General features: G+C 34.4%; 1 protein-coding gene across 4 annotated transcripts in view; it reads right to left on the minus strand.

The window, feature by feature from the left end:
- CEP290 (centrosomal protein 290) overlaps positions 1-21,591 on the minus strand; it is a 93,991-nt gene that overhangs the window by 35,223 nt on the left and 37,177 nt on the right. For all 4 annotated transcript variants that reach the window (XM_063694195.1, XM_055358922.2, XM_063694196.1 and 1 more), the window contains 11 exons: positions 19,746-19,919; positions 13,799-13,910; positions 9,992-10,197; positions 8,905-9,056; positions 6,961-7,072; positions 5,267-5,722; positions 4,020-4,184; positions 2,611-2,718; positions 2,259-2,393; positions 814-1,080; positions 73-180 (listed from right to left, as the gene is read on the minus strand). In XM_063694195.1, coding sequence (XP_063550265.1) covers positions 73-180; positions 814-1,080; positions 2,259-2,393; positions 2,611-2,718; positions 4,020-4,184; positions 5,267-5,722; positions 6,961-7,072; positions 8,905-9,056; positions 9,992-10,197; positions 13,799-13,910; positions 19,746-19,919 — 1,995 coding nt within the window. The remainder of the gene's footprint in view (positions 1-72; positions 181-813; positions 1,081-2,258; positions 2,394-2,610; positions 2,719-4,019; positions 4,185-5,266; positions 5,723-6,960; positions 7,073-8,904; positions 9,057-9,991; positions 10,198-13,798; positions 13,911-19,745; positions 19,920-21,591) is intronic.

Below are 21,591 nucleotides of genomic sequence, written 5' to 3' on the forward strand. Positions count from 1 at the left end.
AGGAGAGCTGAATTTTAATTTACATGGTCACAAAGATCAATAAAGAACGGAACAAAGTTCTTAGAATCTTACCCAAGCCGTTTGTTTGAATTTATTTAGTGAACTATCAGCCAGTAGTTCTAATCTGTGATGAAGAATATGAAGGTCTTCCTCATGTTTCTTCACAATTTCTCTTTGCTCCTGTTTTACAGAAAATCAAAACTATATCTTAAATTGTGATTAAAACAAATTCACATTTTGAAGACCTTATATATTTTCTCTTCAATCTTCTAAAATTCCTTTGAGATGAGGAAGAAACAGTATCCCCATATATGTATGTATCTAGACTGGTATGCATGTCCTCTCAGACAATGTTCAAGTTGACAAGCCCAGCCTCAGTTCATAATTTATTCTTAACATTAGAATAACATGTATCTATCATCTTTTAACTTACTTCTAGAAAAAATTAAATGTTAGCTTTCCCCCACAAAGTTCTAACAAATCTGATTTCTACTGATTACCAGTGTGATATATTTCATACCACCCTATTGCCTCAATCCTCACCTATAAACTCAATTAAAATATTTTTCAAAATCATGTGATTTCACCATGATAGCTACTCCTGGTTTAGTCAGTGTATAATAGAAAGATACATGTACACAAACTTCCAGTTTTACTGACAGAGGTGTAATCCAATCACATGCAAGTAACAATTCTTAAATAGAATCATTTGAAAGCAAGAAAAGAAATACCACTTTAGGGTAAAATAATATTTAGCATTTGCTTAAAAAAACTAATGCATAAAACAGCATAACTCATAATATAATAAAATACCTCTCTGGCTTTTTCTAGAAGACGTTGATACTTCTTTAATACTTCTTCTTTTTGATTTAACCTTGCTTGCATGTTTGCAATGGTTTGATGAGCAATTTTCAATGTGTGGTGAGATTTTGGTTCCATCTCTTTTCTGCCTAGCTCAGCTATGAGCTTTTCTCTTTCTGCAGTGGCAGGCAATCGAAGCCTCAGTTCATTGATTACTTTGTCTCTTGACAGTATATTTTGTTCTGCTAACCTTAAAGCAGATTCTTTCTCTTTTAGTTTCTGCAATGATTAAATTATAATAAATCATTAAAGTAACTTTTTTTCCTTTAAAATGCTTCATCTGAATTTTAGATTAGTTATTAGCCAAAAAAAATTCACTTTATTTTTCACATCATATGTACAATAGCCATTTGATACTTAATAAGGTTAAACTGACTAATTCTAATTGACAGCAGTTATTCACATGCTTATTTATAAGACTATTACATATGTTAGAAACTTCATTGTTATGATGAAAATAAAATTTAATTAAGGTACTTTATTGAGATATTACAGTTTAGAATTATACATGTATGGTGGTACTAGATTTAGGAAGAATATGTAATAAATTATTTCTTTTATTTTGGTCCATTGACTAGCAGAGCATTAGGAGACTATAAGTCAGTTAAGTACAAAACTGGAATTTTAGAGGCCCAAGTCAATAAATTAACGATTATAAAATCCGCAGCTTATTAAAACAAAGAGAAAAAAACAGAAAAATTTTTACTCTTCAAGAGGATTGAGGTATTTTAAATTAAGTAATTCAATGGCAATTCACATAAATGACAAGTCTTACAATTACTGAAGAAAATCTAAGTTTCCTGAAATGATTAAAAATGTACAGTTTTACTTGAAAAACTTCTTTATGTATATTTTAAATGTATTTGCAGTTTATTTAGATGAAAACTAAAATGAAAACACATTCAGTTTACATTATTTTCTAATAATTTAATGAAGATGACAGATTTGATCACCTACTAATCAAATTCAAGATCTAGGTTAAAACAGAAAGTAATTTCTAATTTACCTTCAACCCTTTAACCATGCATTAAAGGCAATGAACTCAAAATTGATTCATAGATTATGTAACATGCACTTCAAAATAAAACCAAAAAAATAAGAATAAAGAGATCATATAAGAGAATATATTGCTCATAGAACTACAATTAAATGCTTTTTATTTCCTTTCATATTCAGTGTACCGAAAGGTACCAACTAGTAATTAAATAGTGAATTCAAATTAACTATATCTGCTGTTCATTATTGGCTATTAGAAACATTATAGGAGAATAGAAAAATACTGAAATTAGCAACAGATTCATCATTCTATGCATTGCCCTCATAAAGAAATATTATTTAGAAAGCCCCCCAAACATACCAAATAATACACAAATCAAAATGCAAATTCTTCTAATTACCTCTTCTAGTGATTTGCAAGTTGCCCGTGTTTCTAGGATTATTCGAATGTTCTCCTTAATTTTTCTTAGAGCGATCTCAAGTTGATTTGGAAGGGGCAAACTAGGGTCAGGGATTGATCCTGTAGCTTCTTCAAACTATTAACAAATAGTATGTTTTTTAAAAAAGCAGTTGCAGCATTGAGAGTAACTATTAATTTTTACAGCTGTATGATAAAACATAGATTAAACCCCTCTTATATTTTAAATATACAATATAACATCAATTAAAATTACATCTGATACAGGAAATATTTCTGTGAGTTAACACTCTAGACTATGCTACAGAGTAACAAACAAGATTAATCATTCATACCTTTTGTGCCGCATTTAGTATTTCATTTTGCTGACGGTCAAAAATGTCTAGTTGGCGTTCCAGGTCAACTTCTCTTTGATCCCAGGCCATTTGTCTTTCTTCATGAAACTAAAAAAAGGACAATTTGTGTCAGACACATACACAAAGACATCAGGCACATAACAGGCATTTTATATATATTTTCTTATCTAATCCTCACAACACATTGAAGAAACTGTAATTATTTTCCTTTTATGGCAAAAAATACAAACTCAGAGAGGTGAAGTAACTTGTGTAAGGTCACAGAGAAAGGCAGATGTGAAGTAAGGATTTCAGTTTCTCCATCCATCCATCCATCCATCCATCCATCCATCCATCCATCCATTCAGCTATACGAAAGATGCTTGATGACATATATTATGTGCCAAGCATCATTCTAGGAAATGCAAACATGGCAGTAAACAAAACCAAGTCCGTGTCACCATGGAACTTACATTCTGGCGAAGGAAAGACAGTCAATAATAAACCAGTAAGTATGTAATACGTCAGAAGGTTACAAGCGCTTTGGAGAAAAATTAAGTTAATTAATCTCTATTTAGGGAACCTGGATAGTAGGATTTACTGTTGTATATTAGGTGGCTGGTGAAGGATACACTGATAAGGTAAGACATTTGAGCTAAGACCTGCAGGCACTGAAAGTGTAAATACCAAAGGGATCTAGGGTAAGAACAATTTAAGCAGGGGGAACAATCTCTGAGACAGTCATACGTTTGACGAATTTCATCTGTCTCTGAAGCATATACTTTATTCTATAAGAAGCTGCCTTCTTACTCTATCAGTGAGAGCCAGTAGAAGCGTGGAACTGTGAAAAGTCAAATAACCAATATCAAAATAAAAATTAACTTACCAAATGAGGTTGCTTATATATTGCTGTTTTTAAGATTAAGACTACTGTTATAAAAGCTAAACAAATATGAATTTTTAGAATAGTTTAGAAAATAAAAAACAAATTATTATATAATCAATTAGTAATGGAAGGTGCACTTAATTAGAAGGATAACATAGTCACTTGTGCAATATTCTTGTTTAAAATCTTAGGGGCTCACGCCTGTAATCCCAGCACTTTGGGAGGCCGAGGCGGGTGGATCATGAGGTCAGGAGATCGAGACCATCCTGGCTAATACGGTGAAACCCCGTCTCTACTAAAAATACAAAAAATTAGCCGGGCACAGTGGCGGGCGCCTGTAGTCCCAGCTACTTGGGAGGCTGAGGCAGGAGAATGGCGTGAACCCGGGAGGCAGAGCTTGCAGTGAGCCAAGATCACGCCACTGCACTCCAGCCTGAGCGACAGAGTGAGACTCCATCTCAAAAAAAAAAAAAAAAAAAAAAAAAATCTTAGGGAAAAAAACGAAATAAATATAAAATAAAACCTTGTTCTGTTGCACAATTTCTTCTTCAAGACTGCTGATTGTACGTTCATATTCAGAAATTATGTTATTCAAATATTTTATTTCTTCTTTATCCTTGACTAATTCCCGATTTAGTTTAAGTTCTTGAAGACGAAGTTCTTCTATTTTCATATGCCAGTTGATTACCTAAGATTTACAATTTATATACACAAATATAAATGCTATATTAACAAATAACATTCCTCCATTGATGATAATGATTTTAATTGAAAGTAATGGGTATTCTAAAATAAAATAAGACACAATGTTATCTTTTGTCAAACTACATGACAAAATTTTATTTAGGATTTCCATAGACTTTTCTACAAATATGTGGGATTTTACAATAATAATCTTCAAATTATGTTGGAATGGACATCACTAATATTCACTTTCATTTGTTATACGTTTATTGAACACTGACTATAAGCAGGTCATTGGAACTTTGATATTACTTTCAAAAACAGAAATCCTAAATGTTTCTAGCCTAGAGAACAGGATGTAGTTGCAAGATAATTATTTTTCATTTAATTCTTTCTAAATGAAGATAAAACCATATTAAAAGTAAATGTGGGCCCACTACTTGTAGATCAAAGATAATTATGAACAGTAGAAATCAATTGATAACTACTACAATGTTTAAATATAGTAGTGTTTAATTAATATAAATTTTTCTATAGTAATTAAAATTCTGTGCTATTATACAATCTGAACATTCCCACTAAAATCTTTGGTTAGAAAAGCCTAATTTTATTTTTACATATAATAGACATTCAAATAACCAACACTGCTAAGTTATAAAATCTAAATTAATGAATCATAATTGGAATTTGTATCTTAAGCATTTTTCATATAGGCATATATTAAGAAATTATCATGTAACTCTTTTGAAGATAATGAATTTAAAATTGGCTGGGCACGGTGGCTCATGCCTGTAATCTCAGCACTTTTGAGAGACCAAAGCAGGAGGATTACTTGAAGCCAGGAGTTCAAGGCCAGCCTGGGTGACAAAGTGAGACCTTGTCTCTACAAAAAAATTTAAAAATTTTAAAAAATTAGGTAGGTATGGTGGTGTGCACCTGTACTGCCAGCTACAACTACTCAGGAGGCTGAGGCTAGAGAGTCACTTGAGCCCAGGAGTTCCAGCTATGTTTGCACCACTGAACTCCAGCCTGGGAAACAGATCAAGACACTGTCTCTTAAAAAAAAAATCAAGTTTAAATGTTTACCTTTTGGGCTCCTTTGGTATCCTTTAAAGTGCTTATTAACTCTTCCAGGCCCTTTAATTTTAATTCCATCTCCAATGTTTTGTTCTCCATAGTTCTATGTTCTTGTTGAGAATTTTTCATTTCTTGCATTATCTTAAGTTTGTCATTTTGTAGTTGAATCATTGTTTTGGAGAACTTTTCCTGTTGTGCCAAGGGTAAAGCTCCACTAAACTGTCGTCGTAGAGACTGAATTGTTTGGCGCAGATGTTTTGCTCTGTTTCTTCCCTCCAAACGAGCATAATAGAGAGCCTGTTCTTTTTCATCAAGTTTCTGCTCTAAGCGCAAATTGTAGGCCTCCATCTTCTGCAGTTTAGATGTAATTGACTCCAACTTACCAAGAGCAGTAGCCTCACTCAGTTGAAGAGAGACATTATGTTGGTGCAACTTGGCAATGAGCATCTTTTCATCAGACTGTGCCTGATATTAAAAAAATATATATTTGTAGTAAGTTTCAAATTTTTCCAGTGAAAGTTATCACAGATTTAAAATTCACAATTTACTAAGCAAAGTTTTAACACAGTGGCACATGATATCTACAAAAATGTAACTTTGCTTTAATACAAATAATTACCAAAGAATTGTAAAAGAAAAAACCTAGAATCAAACAAACTTAAAATCCAAATGTAACTGAATAACAGTGGGTATGTTACTGGTGTTTTTTTTTTTTTTTTTGAGACAGAGTTTCGCTCTGTCACCCAAGCTGGAGTGCAATGGCATGATTTTGGCTCACTGCAACCTCCACCTCCCGGGTTCAAGCGATTCTCCTGCCTCAGCCTCCTGGGTAGCTGGGATTACAGGCACATGCCACCACACCTGGCTAACTTTTGTATTTTTAGTAGGGACGGGGTTTCACCATATTGGTCAGGCTGGTCTCGATCTCCTGACCTCGTGATCCACCTGCCTCGGCCTCCCAGAGTGCTGGGATTACAGGCGTGAGCCACCGTGCCTGACTGTTACTGTTTTTTTTTAACCTCCTTTGCAAGTAACATAATACTGATCAGGACAATGTGTATGTTTTTATAATTCCCAACATATATAATGTAAGAATATGTAAAAAGTTACATATAAATACAAGAGAAAATATTGTTATTAAAGATTTACTAACTACAATTCTCAGTGTCCTAATTTTGATCAGCAGCATAATTCATCTATAGGCATTTAAATGCTGTACTGGATTACTGAACAATATTTCAAATTAAAGAGCTTTCTAATCAGGTTCCAACTAACAAGAATAACAGCCTCTGGTTGGTATATCTTTTGATTAAAAATGTAACAATGGCCCAGAATGGTGGCTCACACCTGTAATCCCAGCATTCTGGGAAGTCAAGGTGGGCAGATCATTTTAACCCAGGAGTTTGGGACCAGCCTAGGCAACATGGTGAAACCCTGTCTCTACAAAAAATGCAAAAAAAGTAGGTGTGGTGGCACGTGTCTGTAGTCCCAGCTGTCTAACAGGCTGAGGTGGGAGGATCACCTGAACCCAGGTGGTGAAGGCTGCAATGAGCCTTGAATGTACCACTGCACTCCACCCTGGGCAACAGAATGAGACCCTATCTCGAAACAAACAAAAAGTATAACATATCCCACTCCCAACATCTAATGTAAATTTAGGGAAAAAAGTGGATTCTATATAGAAGAGCCAATACTGCACATACCTGATAGTCTAGCAATTGCATTCTGAGGGACTCTACTTCCTTTTCCCTAGATTGTTGTTGTGCATTCAAAATTTCAACTTGTCTTCTGGCAATATCAGAAATCTCTCTCAGTCTAGGAAATGATAAGGTATTTCAGGAACAATTAAGTACACTTTCTAAGTAAATGCCAAAATTCAAAATTTCTAGACCCTTTTTCAAAAAGCCATTCGTTTTCAGCATCTATCTCTTCTTTGTATGAAATATTAAAACAGGATTTCCTAAACTGTTTCATGAAACATAATTCCATGAGAGGTTATCATGTTTGCTATATAAAAAAAACTTCATTCCCAACATCCCTCCTCCCTCTTGAATATTCCTAACATATATTCAGTGCTCTCAGAGGTTCTATCATATATAATTATCTCAAATCATACTTACTATATAGTATTTTCCAAATGTATATAGCCAAAGAACTTCTGTTCCCACACTTTTTTCCATAAAACATTTATTGTCATAATTTGGAATATGCTAGGATAAGGTATTTAGTACATTTATCTAAGACCATCACACAGTTAAGAACACAGAAACGTAAAATTTCTAGGATCCTTAGATGGATTAATGCATGTTTTAATTTGTTTTATTCTACAAGTTATCAGTAATGTGAAAAGAAACAAAACATGCATTTAATAAAATTACAAAAAAAAAAAAAAGAGATAGCCTAATGGTAATAAGTCCTTCAAATTCCCTCATGAATACTGTGATAAGCTAATACAGGCAAAGCAAAATGTAAAGTTTCTTTGCTTTGGGTTAGAATAATTTTAGTTCAGTATTATAGATAAGGCAGGTTTCCTCATATTGATCAGAGGCTCTCATTGCCAGTTGCATGATTAACAAAACATGATTAAAATGAACTATTATAAGTTAGTTTATATCAAAAGAGGCCCATGAGAAGAAAGGATCAATTTTTTTAAAAAAAGGGTCTTTCATAGTGAAAAAGATGTCAAAAACTGATATTCCCAAGAGAACTATCAAGGCTCCAAAGGAATGGTTATATTTTTATGAGTAGGCCATAAAATATTTTTACTATTTATGCTTGACAGATTAAGTGCTCCTTATACTTTTCTACTGAAATATCACCTAATTACAAAAGAGAATGAAAATACAGCATATAGCTGGCACACGGTTTTTTTGTTTTGTTGTTTGTTTGTTTGTTTTTTTGACGGAGTCTCGCTCTGTCACCAGGCTGGAGTGCAGTGGCGCGATCTCGGCTCACTGCAACCTCCACCTCCCGGGATCAAGCGATTCTCCTGCCTCTGCCTCCAGAGTAGCTGGGGCTACAGGCGCACGTCACCACGCCCAGCCAGCACGCAGTATTTACTCCTTATATATATTTTGTGTTCTAAACTAGCTGGGCATATTTCTTCATGTAAAATGAAAACAAAAATATAACCTCAAGGTTAAGTATAATTGTACAAGTCAATATATGTTTAATACCTTGCACCGTGACTAGTACATAGTAGATGCCCGATAAATGTAAACTAAATCAAAATCTGAATTTTTTATTATATTCTTACAGCAACCTTATGAAACAGGTAGAAGAGGTACTATTACTCCCTTATTAAAATGAAGAAAGTTAAGTTTAAATACAATAAACAACCATTCCTCCTCCATCACCCCTTCCCCAAAAAATCAATATGTGGAGGAACTGGACCTTTCTGCAATAATATTCCTGAACTCTAAAAAATGCAAATCTTGAGAGGTCACTTCCTCTTTAACAATATTATTCTCATCAATATTATTATTTAACCCTGTTACAACCGATCTTAATATTACTTAATCCTGTTCTTATAAAAAGAAATCAGTATCAATTACTACTAAGAATTGTATACCTGTAATTGGGTTTCTTAAAGACAAATTAAAGAAGATACATCTAGTCAAACGGCTAAAATGCTTATATGCACTTACTTTGACACTTCAACTTTTAGTTCCATTTCATTCTTCTCTAATTCTAGAATCCGTTGCCTATCAGCATCACTTACTGCCTTGCTCACACTATCAGCTAATTCATCTCTTAACATCTGTTCCACCTTCTGTGCATCCAAATTGATTTTGGTAAGCTAAGGAAATGTAACAAAAAATGTTCAGATACATCAATTTTTGGTGAGGTTTTCTTTGTAATTTAGCTTTTAAAGTACTGCAATCCTCTTTACTTGGCCTTAGTTCACATATTATATTGAGTGTGAAGTGTTAAGAACAGACTGAAGGAGGGTAAAAAATATGAAAGAATCAGAAACAAATTATGGAAACTCTGGTTATATTCCAATCCACTAAAAGTCATTTTTATTAGGCAACTCATTATCTAATAATATCTGAACTTGCAATATTCTTACTTTGCTTAGAATGCAATCTGCTCATTATATTTTACTTCAATTGTATCATCTATAAATAAATCCAAATGAGTTAATAAAATCTTACTCATATAGATTTAGTGACATAGTTAAAAATGATATAAATGCTTTGAAAATATATTAAATCTCAAGGTAAGCAAACACTGTAAGAGTTGTGTTTAATCATAAATTGTTAAATACTTGCAAACTATATTTACTGCCACACAGTTTAATGATTCTGACCACATCAAAAATATATAAAACCACCAATTAGAATGTAAAGTCCCTGAAAGTAGAGATTATTGTCTATTTTGTTTCTTGCTATACTGCCAGTCCCAACACAGGGTCTGACATGTAATAGGCAATGAATAAATATTTGTTAAATGAAGGGATGGTGGTGAAAGGCAATTCCATTGTTTAGTAAATAACATTTCATAAATTAAATCTAATAATATAACATTGGTGAGAAACAAGAACTTACAGAAATATCTGCTTTCCTTTTAAACAATTCAGATTTAAATCTTTTATTTATTTATTACACGAAACATAGGCACTATATTAATAAGATATTTCAGAGATCCAGACAAACCTCTTAACAATAATACAATGTCTACCAAAACTAATTCTTTACTCTATAATTGTATGATAAACTTATAATATCAAACCTCAGCAAATTTGGTTTCCAATTCAAAATTACGTTCCTCCATTTGCTTTAACGAAGTCCGTAAGTGTTCATACATTTTTTGACAATGTTCAGCCCGCTGCCTTTCATTTAATTCCTTCATTTCCATCATAGTTATTTTTTTTGAAATGGAAACAATGTCACTGTTGGTTATTGATTTCTTTGCCTTATCCACGCTAGATTCATTACCTACATGCAATAATATTTAAGTCAATCTCATGCTGTTTATATTAAAATTACCTCAGATATTTTAGATGCTGTATATTAGAAAGCATTATAGTTCCATGGAAAGCACATTAGCTTTCTGAATTCTATCAGACCTGGACTCTAATCTTAGCTCTGTTACTTCCTGCCTGTGTGATGCCTGTACCATTTAATCTCTGTGGAACTTAATGTTCTTCATCAATCAAATGATTAAAAAAAAAAACCTATTCCTCACAGAATTGTGGAACTAACAACATAAAGGACTTAGTGTAGAAGTGTCACATATAAGAAATTTTAAAAATGGCAAGTAAACATTTTACTGAAAGGCGATAAACTGTATGAGAAGCAAGGCAGTAAAGCAATGTGACTTTGTGAATATAAGTGCAATGACTTGATTTTTAAAGTCTCACAAAGCCAAGCTGAAAAGTAAAATCTGAAGCCATATGATGGATAGATTCTACCAAATATAATCTTGTCTAATCATGAGTATTATTTGGTCTTTGTACAGACCTAATATCAAATATTTTACATTCTTTTATTAGTGGTTATGCCTTAATCTTATATGTGCAGTTATGCAGCTTGTCTTTGGACACAAAAGTCTGTGGCTAAATGGAAAGAGAACTAAAAGCCTCAATTTACCATAAAAAGGCATTGCATAGGAGTGTCATTAGTTAGTCCTTTTTTGAAGGGGGGGGAAGAAAACATACTTTTGCTTTGTAAACATGGTCTAGAAAAAAAACAAAATTTGGTAGAGTGTTTTGCTTTTCAGCAACTTAAAACTGATGTGTTTAGGGTAGCCAATTACTTAAAGGAACTAAGCAGCAACTCACTTTGTAAACAGCCTTTTACAATACCAATAATGCCCCCTCCTGTTTTTCCAGCTTCATAAGTTCAAGTTTTATAACTGAGTTTTCTCAAAGTAATATACATTTCCTGAAAAAAAAATTGGTCTCTAACTCAGTTTTAAAAAGTACTTCATTATGTTCTGTATTTATCTTTAAAATGTATTATTTTAGAATACCTGTGGCAAGCAGTAATCAAGTAACTAACAATAATGGATCACTAACAGGTGCTAAAAGCATTAGTAAATCAGTTCATTATGGAATAAAGACTCATTCAAGTACCCTTAGGCACCATGTAGAAAAATACTGCAATAAATACCAATATACAAAGGAGTCCTTCTCCATTCTGTATTGTGCTAAACTCTGATAAGAAGAGAAAAGCACATCACAAAGGCTGAAGCAGATCAGCCATCTTGTATGTTTTTGGGTTTGGAGTTTTCTTAAAGAGAGGGTAGAGCACAACAGCCCAACATTAACAAATTCCTAGATGAATAAAAGCTAATGATGTGACATTTTTAAACAAAGATATAAGGGCAACAGGGAATAGGGAAACACTTGTAAAACTTCGGTGATATAAATCCATATATGAAAGAGATCAAGACATGTAAAAATTAAAGAATTTCTGTACCACATTTTCTTAATCCAGTCTATCATTGTTGGACATTTGGGTTGGTTCCAAGTCTTTGCTATTGTGAATAATGCTGCAATAAACATACGTGTGCATGTGTCTTTATAGCAGCATGATTTATAGTCCTTTGGGTATATACCCAGTAATGGGATGGCTGGGTCAAATGGTATTTCTAGTTCTAGATCCCTGAGGAATTGCCACACTGACTTCCACAATGGTTGAACTAGTTTACAGTCCCACCAACAGTGTAAAAGTGTTCCTATTTCTCCACATCCTCTCCAGCAAGAAAATGTGGCACATATACACCATGGAATACTATGCAGCCATAAAAAATGATGAGTTCATGCCCTTTGTAGGGACATGGATGAAACTGGAAACCATCATTCTCAGTAAACTATCGCAAGAACAAAAAACCAAACACTGCATATTCTCACTCATAGGTGGGAATTGAACAATGAGATCACATGGACACAGGAAGGGGAATATCACACTCTGGGGACTGTGGTGGGGTGGGGGGAGGGGGGAGGGATAGCATTGGGAGATATACCTAATGCTAGATGACGAGTTAGTGGGTGCAGCACACCAGCATGGCACATGTATACATATGTAACTAACCTGCACAATGTGCACATGTACCCTAAAACTTAAAGTATAATAATAAAAAAAAAAAAAAAAGAATTTCTGTAGGGAATTCAGCATTTATTAAAAATAAAGATGATAAAATAAAAAGAACCTACTAAAATTGTACGTAATACTCTCATGTCTTCATTTAAATGGTACCTTCTTCCATGTAAATACTACACAAAAGTCAATTCATATTTAATCTCTTACTGAGCTAAAAATTACATTTCTAAAAGTACCTTATGTAAGATTTCCCAGTGTTAGGCTTCTCTAAACCAAGTATCTCATTACCAATTTAAGAGAACAGCTCTATTTAGTAATAAAAACCTTGAATAGCTCTAACGTCTAGGAAACAAATACGTGAAAATACATTATCGAAAGCAACAAATTTATTTGAAAATTATGAAGCACAATATATGAGATAAAATTATGAAAATCTTATAAACTAGGATAACTGTTTGAAAAATTAATATGGAAAACTCTAATGAGAGCAACAAAGATTTCAATACCTTCTGAGACAGTAATATCTCTGTTAGATATACATGAAAATGTTCACTGTGGCACTATAAGCAATAGCAAAAATATAAAAAGCTAGTGATTTAATCACTCAAACACAGTAGGATATAAGTATTTATAAGTATGATGAATAAAACAAATTTTTTTTTTTTTTTTGAGACGGAGTCTCACTCTTATCGCCTAGGCTGGAGTGCTGTGGCATGATCTTGGCTCATTGTAACCTCCGACTCCTAGGTTCAAGCAATTCTCCTGCCTCAGCCTCCTGAGTAGATGGGATTACAGGCACCTGCCACCATGCCCAGCTAATTTTTGTACTTTTAGTAGAGATGGGGTTTTGCCATGTTGGCCAGGCTGGTCTCGAACTCCTGACCCCAGGTGATCTGCTCTCCTCAGCCTCCAAAGTGCTGGGATTACAGGTGTGAGCCACTGCGCCCGGCCACAAAAATATTTTTGATATTATTATCTAAATACAGTATAAAACCATGTTTATAATAATTTAAAATATATAAAATATGTAAGCATATAGGAGCAAAAATATACAGTAATATAGTAGTAAAACTATGAGAAATACAACTTCTTTTCACATTTTCTTTGCTGTTTCCTGATATCTTTTAATTTAAAAATATCAAGTGATATATAACTAATATAACTTGCACTCGGTGAAAGAACTCATAATACCATTAATAAAATATCGTCAGTTTTAACTGTTAAACGGTTCAAAGTAGCTAATACTTAGTCATAAATTTTTAACATATATGATTTCATTAGAAACAAATCTAACTTAAGGACTGAAAACTAAACTTTGGTGGGGTTAAGCACAGGATTATTCATCCGCCTAAGTTAAATTATTAGGCAGAAAGTTCTTTCTTTTTTTAGTCAAAATACTTCCTTTTAATCTAGCATAAAAAAGGAACTTTAAATAAGAAATATTCATTATTAGATGTTAATCATTTTATATTATCAGAGTCATAAAACTTACCTAATCTAGTTTCCTGTTCCCAGGCTTGTTCAATAGTGTGAAGTTTTTCCTTGGTAATCTCCAGTTCTTTATTTATAGACTCCACTTGTTCTTTTAAGGAGATGTTTTCACACTGAATAAAGGAAAAATATCACTAAGAAACTACATTGTAATTCAGACCAATACCACAAAATGACATTGTCTAAACTTTATATAACATCTCCTTAAAACTCACAATCCAGTTTTTTTACAAAATTAGAATTTCCTCCATATATAATACATGTATGCATACAAACACATACATATATATATAATACATGTATACATATACATACTGATATGGTTTGGCTGTGTCCCTACCCAAATCTCATCTTGAATCATAGTTCCCATAATCCTCATATGTCATGGGAGGGATTTGGTGGGAGGTAATTGAATCGTGGGGGTGGTTTCCCCCATGCTATTCTCATGATAGTAAGTTCTCACGAGGTCTGATGGTTTTATAAGGGGCTTTCCCCTTTGCTCGGCTCACATTCTTCTAATTCTGGCCACCATGTGAAGAAAAATGTGTTTGCTTCCCCTTCTGCCATAACTGTTAAGTTTTCTGAGGCCTCCCCAGCTCTGTGGAACTGTGAGTCAATTAAACCTCTTTCCTTTATAAATTACCCAGTCTCAGGTATTTCTTCATAGCAGCATGAGAACGGACTAATACACATACATACATACATACATACATATATATATATACACACACACACACACATATACACACACACACACATATATACAATGTAAAATATTATTTTAAAATAATCATCCAAATCCTGTGTTATCCAATATATGGCCTCAATTTCTGAGTATTAGCTTCTGCCACTAAAGCTGTACATTCATTTTGGCCAAAACTCTTGGAATACTCAAGAGTTTTGCAGCCTTCACAAACTAGTGCTTACTTCCTTCATGCACACAGTTGCTGAGCATCCTAGTGTGCCATCAGTGACAGATGATGATGTTTATAGTGAAAAGAAATATAAAATTCTGGCCTTCAGAGTTCTGCCCATTCAGTGCCTATGTGTGTGTGGGTGGGTGGCAGGATTTCGACAGAGTGTGGAAGGCAGCAGATAATAAGCAAGTAAACAAACAAAAAGTCTATTAAAAATGTCAATGTTGGCCGATTACGGTGGCTCACACCTGTAATCCCAGCACTTTGGGAGGCTGAGGTGGGTGGATCACTTGAGGTCAGGAGTTCGAGACAAGCCTGGCCAACACAGTACTAAACATAGTGCTAAAAATACAAAAATTAGCCCGTCATGATGGCACTTGCCTGTAATCCCAGCTACTCAGGAGACTGAGGCAGAAGAATCCATTTAACCTGGGAGGCGGAGGTTGCAGTGAGCTGAGATCACACCACTGCGCTCTAGCCTGGGCAACAGAGCAAGACTCCATCTCAAAAAAAAAAAAAAGTCAGTATCGGCCAGGTGCAGTGGCTCACACCTGTAATCCCAGCACTTTGGGAGGCTGAGGTGGGAGAATCACTTGAGTCCAGGAGTTTGAGACCAGCCTGGGCAACACAGTGATACCTCATCTCTACAAAAAAATACAAAAAATTAGCTGAGCATGGTGATGCATACCTGTAATCCCAGCTATTTTGGAGGCTAAGGTGGGAGAATTACTTGATCCCAGGAGGGCAAGGCTGCAATGAGCTATGATTGTGCAACTGCACTCGAGCCTGGGCAACAGTGAGACCCTGACTCAAAAAAAAAAAAGTTGACATTTAGAAAGAAAATAAAAACAGGGTAGTGAGCCAGTGAATAACAGAAAGGAACATTTAGATAGAGCGGTTGAAGGATGTCTTAACCACCAAATAAGTGATATTTAAGCTGAACTGTGAGGTACGAAGTATTTATTAGTAAACCCAGATGCTCCAAAGGAAGACAGCATTTGGAATACTATTAGATCTGAGAGCAAAAAATGATTGAAATGATTGGAGCAGGAAATGATTTGGAGGACTGGAGCACCCAAACAGAGTAAGCAAAAATAAGAGTCAATAGTAGTAAAACATGAAGTTGGAGAGACCATCAGGGGCCACACCAGGCAGGGCATGGCATGCCAAGACAAGGAACTGGAATTTAACTTAATGTATAAAAGAAAACAATTTAAAGATTTTAAGGAGGAAGTTTTAAACAATCATTCTGACTGCACTGTGGAGAATAAAGGGGTCAATAGAGAAATCAGGGAAACTAGCCAGAAAGACATTGTGGAACTCCAGATGAGTGATGATGCTGGTTTGGACAAGGGTTAGAGCTGCGAGGTTGAAGAAGACACATATAAATTACATTTGGAAAACAAAAATGGTAGGGAAAAAGAATGACTACAGAATAACTCTAAAGTATCTGCCTTGACTAGCTGGTTAGGTAACTGAACATATATTGAAATAAGAATGACTAGGAGAGAAACAGAAATCAGGAGTTCATTGTGGACATGTTAAATTTGAGATCCCCTTGAAACACAGGAATTGTAAAGTAGGTAATTCTGTACAACAGAATAGAGCTGTAAAGAAAAAGGCTGGAGATATAACATAAATATATATCTTAAGTTCCTTTATTTTTTATTTGAAAAAATAGAATGCCTATTTACTACATGCCAGGTACTCTAAGCAATGGATTTCAGTGATAAATAAATTATATCCTAGAACTTATATTTGAGTGGAGTACCTGGAAAATAAGCCAATATATAATACAATGTCAGGTATTAAGTGTTATCAAGAATAATACAAACAGGGTAATGAGACTAAAAAGAGGACATGCTATGATTAAATAAGCAGGATAAGGTAATAATAATATATTTTTTAAGTAAAGTACATAATTATAGTTTTATATACCATGAATACACAGGAGGGAAAACAGGAGGCTGAGGGTGTTTTAAATATCTTTCTATCCATTTTTTTCTTCCTTTCATCCTTTTTCACAGGATAATCCTATTGTTCGTTACAAATCTCTTTTTCTCCCACCTACCCTGATATTTTGCTACTGCCCTTATTACCACTTTCATCTCTTATCTTCATCACTCTCTCCCTACTAACTCTAAATTTTCTTTCCCTCCTCCTGAAACTTCACTGGTCTCCTTTAAAAAAAAAAAAACAGGCTGGGCACGGTGGCTCATGCCTGTAATCCCAGCACTTTGGGAAGTTGAGGCTGGCGGATTACCTGAGATCCAAAGTTTGAGACCAGCCTGGCCTGACATGGCAAAACCCTGTCTCTACTAAATTAGCCGGCCGTGCTGGTGGGCACCTGTAATTCCAGCTACTCGGGAGACTGAAGCAGAAGAATCGCTTGAACCTGGGAGGCAGAGGTTGCAGTAAGCCAAGATCACTCCACTGCACTCCAGCCTGGGCAACATAGTGAGACTCTGTTTCAAAAAAAAAAAACAACAAAAAGAGAATCCTCTTCTTGATTCTACCTCAATCTACATCTATTTCTTTTTTCTTCTACTATCAAATTTCCAGTTTTTCTTTTGCTTTATTACCCATCCAGTTTTTCTATTTCCTTATTATCTATTCCATTCTTCACACATGAAATCTGATTTTCGTGACCTCTAGTCTCATGAACCTTTACCTCTCAAAAAGCAACAATGATTTCCTAAGCACCATATTTGACACCACGTGCACTGTGGCTCTCCACCACTAATCACTCTCATGTATTAGCTTGAACTCTGTGCCAAACAGGAGATACTCAACACACAGAAACAAATTAAATAGTTCCTTATATCAAAAGGCTTATATTCCATTAAGGAAGACAGATATGTAAACACATATAATTTGATGTGATATAAATATGTACTATGTACAAAACCTATGTATAAGATGCAGAACTAGTGTAGACAGGAGTGACTTTGTTCCATTAAAAAAAGGATGCTTAAGAAAAAAAAGGTAATGCCTGAACAAGTTTTGAAACAGGAATAGAAATTCACTGAGCAAAACAACTGGAAGAGAGAAATGGTTCCCTATATATAGAAAAGAGCACGTACAAAAGAACATACATAAGAAAGAACACTGTGCTCAGAAAACTCAGCTAGTTCATCTCTTGCTCTAGATAACATGAGGTAAGTAGGGGACTTGACTTTTACCCTTCAGGTAACCGGTAGCTTTTGACAGTTTTTAAGGCGGGGAGTCACATGGGAGTCACAGGGTAGGATTCATGTTTAGAATGATCATTCTTGTGGCAGTAAGGAGGATGTAAGACTGGAGATAGAGACAGGAATAATGGCTGCCACAATAAAGATAATAAAAAATAAAACTAAGACACTGCCAATAGGGATAGGTATGAGATATTCACAATTACAACTGGGGCCAGGTGCGGTGGCTCACATCTGTAATCCCAGCACTTTAGGAGGCCGAGGCGGGTGGATCACGAGTTCAGGAGATCGAGACCATCCTGGCTAACAAGGTGAAACCCCATCTCTACTAAAAATACAAAAAATTAGCCGGGCGTGATGGTGGGTGCCTGTGGTACCAGCTACTCGAGAGGCTGAGGCAGGAGAACGGCGTGAACCCGGGAGGTGGAGCTTGCAGTGAGCCAAGATGGCGCCACTGCACTCCAGCCTAGGTGACAGAGCGAGACTCTGCCTCAAAAAAAAAAAAAAAAAAAAAAATTAGCTGGTGTGGTGGTGCACACCTGTAATCCCAGCTACTCAGAGGCTGAGGCAGGAGAACTGCTTGAATCTGGGAGGCAGAGGATGCACTAAGCGTAAGCCAAGATCGTGCCACTGCACTCAGCCTGGGTGACAGAGTGAAACTCCATCTCAAAAAAAAAAAAAAAAAATCTTTAGGAAAGATGAAAAATATTCTTTGGGAAAATGATAATGTTAAAAATCACTCATTGATACATTATCTACAAGATGTCTCTTGCCTAGGACTTTCTAATGCTGGAGAGGATAGGACAGAGGACATGAAGAATGGAAAAAAATAAATTATCACCACACTAAATAGGCATAATTTTCTATAAAAAGTAACATAATCACCTCTCTTTGGCAAAAGCAGCAGAAAGCAAACTGATTATGATTACTTCTAAATAATATTGATAAACATGACTCATAATTTAGTAGGAATCCTGAAAGCTACTCAGAACAATGTTTGCATTTACTGAATGTGTCTCTATGAGCCAGCAAAAGCTTTTGAGCTAATAGAATTAGATCTTATTCTACTCCTGTGAAAGGATCTTAGATAAGAATAATCCAAAATTCATAAGCCTCTATTTCTGATGAGGAAGATGAACAAATCAGGAGCTTGTTCTGTCCTCAGTAAAAGGTATGGAGTTCAAGTGGCTGTAAGAGAACTACAAAGGGTCTGGTCCATATTCACAGATTGTAACTTATGATATTCTACTCTAGTTTTTTTATGTTTTATTCTACATTAAATAAATTTATTCTACATTAAAATTCTACATTTATTCTACAATAAAAAATGATGAGAATTTACAGAGTGCATCCATGGTCCAGGAAGAGCCCTTAATATTTCAGCTACTGTTGGCTACATCCATTCCAAGGAACAAAAGCCAGGGACCATGGGAGAATAGTTTGTTCTGGGTACAGGGGTAAGAGAAAGGGATGGGCACTTAATGAGTGCTTCCCTCCTTTGATTACAATATTCTACCTGTTTCATGCTCCTTTTTCTCTTAGATGTCTGGTTGAAAGAGGTTTGATTCAGCTAAATCATGCAAGTGACCTAAGGAGAATGATCTAGATGATCATTCAGAAGTCATTCAGCCACTATAAATAGATAATATGTTGTGTGTGTGTGTTATGTGGGAACAAAATATTTATAACTAAACTGAATGAATAATATGGATAATTATATCTCTGTTAAATTTATATAAATGCAGGCAAACTTTAATTAAAATCTGCCAAATTCCCCAAACACAAAAATATTAAAGAAAAATGGCGAATTTCACAAGGTTCAAGAATCACACAAACTTACCTCCAGGTGTTCCAAGTTACTTGTTCTTTGAACAAGCATATTATCTTTTTGCAAGATGTCCCTGTACTTAGCAGTCAGTTCATTGTATTGTTTATTAGCCAGTTCTAGTTCAGACAAAGAAACACTATTATCTACAACTTTTTGGAGAGCTGCAATCTTGAAAATGGCCATTTCCTATGTAAATAAAGATACACTGAGTTATGCTGGTGCCTTTTTTTCTGGTCAAGCACTAGCCACTTTTGAGAAAGATAATACAACTTAAAGTAAAACGAATTTTAAAATCATTTTTAAAATATATGATTTCCCATGTAAGAAAAATATGCATTAACATAATTTCTTTCATATAAGAAATGTTACTTTGAAAATCTTAATCATAATAAAAATAAAATACTTTTATAACTCCTGTCATTGTAAAATAAAACTCAATTAATTTGAGAAAACATAACAAACAGCAGGAATATATCACTCGGAATGTATCTTTGGATGGCTTTTCTAAATTTCTTATGATCGGAAAACAACTTGCCTTTTAATAAATGGGAAAATTAGCATTACCACAGGTAACTTTCACAACTTAGCTATTTATGCTTATTGTAAGTTAAACGGACTAGCTTTAATAACAAAAGAAAACTTTTTGTACACATGATGGAAACATTAGCGGGAGAGCTTCTATTATAGTTCTCTGTAATAAATAACATCAAGGACTTTAAGTTACTTGGTTCATGGTTCTACTCATCAACTATAGAACTATTCAAAGATATTCTGTTATCAACACCAAAATGAAATGTCCAAACTTACAGTTCTCTTAAGTTGCTGTATAATAGGCAAACATTACATAGAAAAGTACAATAAAGAGTGATGAAAGCTGAGAAGTGGTATAAGGAATAATCAAATTTATGAATGAGGAAGTAAAAAAACTTACGGTTGTAATTCATTCTGAAGTACAGTAACAATGGAAATATTTGTAATAGCGCTTCAGATCTCATTTTGGCAGCCTTTCTACTCCATCTAAGTTAAGTACACACTATTCTATCCTACCCTTAAGATTCAGTTTCACTGTTCTGGGGGAAACAGGGGTAGATGAGATTCTATTTCTCTTAAGAATAAGAGAATCTCCCTTTTTCTTGGCTCTTCAATTGTTGGGAGAAAAAAATCAAGTTCATGAGCAGGTAGAAGAGGAAGAAAACTAATTCTTTTCTCTTTCTATCTCAAACACTAACTGTATTTATAAAACTCTAAGAAAAGTAGATTCTAAAATAATCTAACACAAAAATAAGACATGAACATTTCCTTATTACATGTCTGATTAAACATCACTTATATTTATTAAAGAATTTCTTGATGTTCAGTATTAAGCTTTAGATCAAGCTGAAAATAGGTTTATTAGCCTGACATCACCCATTACAACCTTTAAAGTGGAAAGTAAAGAACCCAAGCCCATTTTAATTTCACTTTGAATTCTGTGTTCCTATGATCCTGTCTAAATTTAGTCATGTACATTGAACATTTACATGCTTAAAAATAAACTACAAGGTAAGGTATAAAACTAGGTGCAGAAGGGTATACATGTCATGTAACCTGTCTTGTCTTTGTTTATGTTTCCAAAAAGGAAACATGAGAAAGATAATAAGTTACCTACAGAGGGTGGAGCAGAATAATATGAAAGGCGTAAGACCAGAATTAAGATTTCTCTGATTAAATATTTTGCATATATAAATATTGTATATATTAAAATTCAATAAAGGAAAAAAATCCCTAAAATAAAAAAAAATGAAAAACAAATGAGCCTAACTATATATCAAATGTGTAACATAACCGCATGAAGACAATTATTTCAAGTAAGTGTAGA

Source organism: Gorilla gorilla, chromosome 10, assembly GCF_029281585.2.
Source record: "Gorilla gorilla gorilla isolate KB3781 chromosome 10, NHGRI_mGorGor1-v2.1_pri, whole genome shotgun sequence".
NCBI lineage: Eukaryota > Metazoa > Chordata > Mammalia > Primates > Hominidae > Gorilla > Gorilla gorilla.